We start from the raw sequence: 4,873 nt of genomic DNA on the forward strand, positions 1-4,873 counted from the left end.
TTTCTCATTTCATCATTTCTCATCATCGGCGGGGACATTAAATTCAACATTTCCTAAACTAGCACCAAGAATTGAACTCGGGACGATTGCAAGGTTCATCCCTAAAGCGGAACAAATTGGTTCACAAAGTACTTATCAAATTTAAGGGAATAATTTTAAATATCCCTCCATATAACGTAATAAGGCTCCAAAGGAAACGATAACTCCCAAAAAGTAAACCATTGTACTCTATTATACAACAAAAATGTCTCGTGAAAGATAATAGGATAAGTTAAAAAAAGTCCAAATTTTAATATTTTTTATACTCATCAAAGAGTACAAGGTCCTATACGCCCCCCCCTTCCCCAACTCCTGATGTAAATCAATGTGATCTTATGTGTCCTGAGTGATCCCTGCCATGCTCCAGTTTCCTCCCACACTTTCATTCCTTTCTCATCGTCACCGTCTCCTTTAACCTAATCGTGGGACGTAAAAGTAAAGATTTTTCATTTGCACCAGTGTTAGTCCATCTCACCAAAGGGATAACAATGCGAACCGCATAAGCTTCTTCCGGGAATCGAACCCTGGTCTCTCACGTTAAAGACGCATACGCTAACCGGTTAGCCACGGAGGAACTCCAAAGTTTTCGAGTTTCATATTAATACTAATACTAATTTATACTATTACTGAGGTCTACTAATTCATAATGTAATAGGTCATCAAGAAAGAGATCAAACCTTGTTTTGGAAATTTTATACTCATAAAAGGGAACGAAACAAGCCATCATAAGTTCCAAACTAAAAATCCCAGTTCAGTGACGTCAAACGAACATATTAGCTCGAACCAACTACCTCTAATTCATTCATACCAGTAGAGGTGCGGTGGCTCAGTGGTAGAGCGTTCACCTCTGCTGTATGTGGTCCCTGATTTAAACACCTCGAAAATAGTTTTGTGGTGGGCAACATTATGCTCCAATTTTATCCCACACTTTCATTCCTTTCTTATCGTCACCATCTCCTTTAGCCTAAATGGCATAAGCGTGGGACGTAAAACTAAAAGATTTCATTTGCATCCGTGTTAGTCCATGCATAACAATCTCCAAATTTTATGCCATAAAAGGGAACGAAAGCATTCATAAACCTGTACTATTTCATAACGTAATGAATCATCAAGACCATATTTTTAGTAATTTTAAAGAATCATCATGACCTCTGATCCAATACTCCCAATTCAATGACGTCATAGCATGGCCAAGGTACCTCTGATTCATTCGTACCATCGTGCATGGCCCCTGAATAAGCATAAGCAAAATTTCAATAGGTGACGTAATCCCGGGCCAAAGCATCCCTAATTCATTCACTATGGTGCATGGGGACCCAAATTGAATAATCGAGAGTTAGGCAGAGTATCGCCATTACTACTCCCCGGATCTCATAAGGAATAATAATGAATTTTAATTCTCGTGCACTTTGATTCCTTAACACAATGATCACTGAATAGAACGAAAGACTTACTAACGGTACAATAAACTGGGCTTTCTCATCTCATTTTATGTCACGACCCCTTTTATCACATCCTCTTGCCTGTAATCCACATATTTCATTAACGGTTTCCAATAAGTTTTTCATTATTGCTGCCAATCACTTACATTTGTAAGTTGTATTTTTTTGCTTCTGGTGTTTCGATTTGCAGTTTCTCATTAGCTTCTCCTTCTTTTGTTCCAAATGTTTTTTAACTAATCTTTATTTGTTTAATATTCTTTGCTGTATTTGATAAAGTATAGAAATAAAAATATGTAATAAGAAGTTCAAAATATTTTTAAAAATATTTTTCTGCTACTAGGTCCTAATTATAAGTATCGTTTTCATTTCGCTTCGCGATTCCAAGTTGAAAAACCTCCCAAGAGACAAAGTGAACAATTTATTGCAAAGAAAAGGATGATTTTTTAATTTAACGTCCCACAGCTATGCCCTTTAGGCTAAAAGAAACAGATGATTGATGAAAATAAATATTTGACAATTTTTTGCTGTCCCACCGGAAATCGAACCAGGAGCAACGTGCACCAAAGCCATATGCGCTATCCACTAGACCAGAGGGAAGGGCTAATTTATTATAATAAAGAAAAATGAATTATGTTTGCAAAATAACTTTCAAAAGGCATAGCCCTATTTGTTTAGTTTCTGTAGTGGTGATAAAGAATTGATCTGAGGAAAGAATGGAGAAATGGTTACTTTAGGGCAACACAATACGGATGTCGATTTGCTTCACATAATACAATATCATTACATGCCTTGATTTTTATGAATATTAACGTGTTACAAGAAAAAGTAGTTGACCAATGTTTTTGAAAAGAAAAAGTTTTGTTTTCAAAAAAGTAGTAGTAGTAGTTACATACGGTGTTACTCCCCCACGAAAAGAACAAAATATTACGAAAACACTTCTATCTAACTTTTCTAACCTCAATTTACACACTGGTCTGTCTAGATCAAAATTCAAGGGGAAACTCCTGAGTAATTTTCTCTGTAGAAGCAAAGTCCTGGACTAATTTTGAACACTAGAATTAATAATACGGAAGAAATAATACGTACATACATGAAATACCTTATCTTGCTCTAGGAAAAATGTTTCAATGATTTTATCATTGGTTTTAGACATAATTCGGTCCTTATCATGTGGGACCAGTGACGTACACAGAATTTCATTAACGACGTCCAAACTTAAATAGTTTCAACTTTCAAAATACGCGCGTTTTTGTATGCCTAAGTACATATCTTGATATGGTATATATTTTTCCGTATGATCTTGTTGAGGTGGGGGTTAAAATTGGAGAATCACTTTAAGCCATTGTATGCGACTGAGCAAGAACATTGAAAATGACTCGTATGATCGATCTGTGTTTCAAATCAGAGTTTTGTTACGAGGATGGAATATTAATGGTGCGATCCTTTGTTCCTCCAACCATAAAAATTCACTTTATTGCTACAAAGATATGAAAATATGAACATGAAATCAAATCTTGCCTTACCTTAATTGATATTATTTCTTCGGTAAAGGGCTGATATCTGACATGTCACATCCTGATTCATCTTCTTCATCTTCTGTGGAACTCGCACTCACTTCGGAATCAGCACCAAGTTCAGTTACAATCTTTTCGACGGCTTCTTCAACCAGTCCACCTCGTTCCCCGTATTCGTCTTCAAGTCTCCTCACATGGCTGCATTGTTTTCTCCATTCATCCGGTGTAATGGACTTAAACACATCTTCCGATTATATCTTTAATATTTGCATCCGATTGTTCAACGTTTCTTTCCGCCACTCGTCTTTTCACCAAACTCCAAATTAATTCTATTGGTGACAAATCACAGTGGTACGGTGGCAATCGAAGAACAATATGTCTGTGTTCTTTTAAGACATTGCGAATCACATATTCTGGTTCCAGGCGATAAGATTTCACTAAATTCAATAGTTCACTTTTTCGAACATCACTTCCAAAGGTAATGTTATTTGCCCTTAACCAATTTTGAATATCAGCTTTAAGAGTAGATGATGTTGGAGGTTTGTTTGTTTGTACTGAGTGGTATGATGCATTGTCAAAGCAGACTATACTGTGAGGTGGTAAGCCTGGAATCAACTGCTCACGAACCATCTAAGAAAATTTTGTCCATTCATTTCGTCGTGGTAATCGCCGGATTTAGTTCTTGCTTTGAATATGCAGAGAGCAACCGGCACAAATCCGCTTTTTCCTCCAGTATGTATTATGACCCACCTTCGGCCAACACGTTCAGTGGTGTAAATGCCATCTACATCGTCTGACTGCCACATTTCTTAACTATCTAGTTTGAATGAATGTATGTCTCATCCAAGTACACAACTGGCTTTCCGATTTCTCTATTATTTTTCATTTGCCTAAGAAAGTATGTTCTTTTGGCAACTATGTCCTCCCTTTCTATAAGCTAGTGCTTGTTCCTTTTGCACTTAGCGAAGCGAAATCCTATCTCTTTGAAAAGTCTTCGTAGGGTTTCTTTGCTTCCAGTAAACCCAATAGCTTCTCGAACAACAGGAAGCAATGATCGTAAAGTCGGTACAGTTTTACGGAAAACATAAAACTCGTACACTTTTGTCCTTATTATACCTTTGTCCATATCATCTAATTGGATTTTTTCAGGCTTACCTCTGCTTGATTTTGCCGGAGTTGATAACTCTTCACCGCTTACTTCGACTTTTCGTCCTTCCGCTCTTATTCTTTGAATTGTTGCTTCGCTTTTTCCAGTCGCTGCTGCAGCACGTTTCGTAGCCTGATCTATTGAAAAAAGCCAGTGACCCGCTTTTTTTTCTTCGTCACAAAATTTAAGTACGTTATTAATTATTTGTCTTCCTTCGCAATGAATTACAGACTTTTTCTTCCTTGCCATTGCATATAGTAAACGCGCGCGCACACACACACAAGAAACAGCACTTAACACTTACACAAACAAAATAAACTGCTTCAATATAAGTTGTTAAAATACTGTATTAAAGCCGGCCAAAGAGCGAACACGGGAAATATTTTGCAGGGGTCGTGAGCCACGCCTCTGTTTTAAGCGAATGGAATGTCCAGAAACAGCAGGGGTTATCAAAATGCCCCATGTGTTCTCTGGACCAAGAGATGTGGTGGAGGTTACCAAAACATCAAAAATTTGAAGGGGGAAAGAATCATAGGAGAGGACATAGGGTAGGCAAATAGGGAAAAATAGCGACATAAACTTTACAAAGCAGAAATGCCCCGATTATGTAAATAAATACGCGGCATCGCTTTGTTCAGCTCATGTATATAGGTCATTTAGGTTTCTTAGACAAATGATAAAGAAAGATCGATCAGGATTTTGTATTTTCTTAATTTCACCGAGAAGTTATT

The 4,873-nt window shown here is 37.1% G+C and overlaps 1 protein-coding gene across 1 annotated transcript; it reads right to left on the reverse strand.

Annotated features, from left to right (window-relative positions):
• Nucleotides 1-3,229: 3,229 nt before the first annotated feature.
• On the reverse strand, nucleotides 3,230-3,625 carry LOC145689819 (uncharacterized). Its single transcript, XM_081764026.1, has one exon. The coding sequence runs from the start codon at nucleotides 3,623-3,625 to the stop codon at nucleotides 3,230-3,232; it is 396 nt and encodes a 131-aa protein (XP_081620152.1).
• Nucleotides 3,626-4,873: the final 1,248 nt, after the last annotated feature.

Source organism: Thermobia domestica, chromosome 7 (genome assembly GCF_964235325.1).
Source record: "Thermobia domestica chromosome 7, izTheDome1.hap1.1, whole genome shotgun sequence".
Classification (NCBI taxonomy): Eukaryota; Metazoa; Arthropoda; class Insecta; order Zygentoma; family Lepismatidae; genus Thermobia; species Thermobia domestica.

Bases quoted from the DNA above. Each gene is read 5' to 3' on its own strand.
- LOC145689819 (XM_081764026.1), bottom strand. From the start codon at position 3,625: ATGGTTCGTGAGCAGTTGATTCCAGGCTTACCACCTCACAGTATAGTC.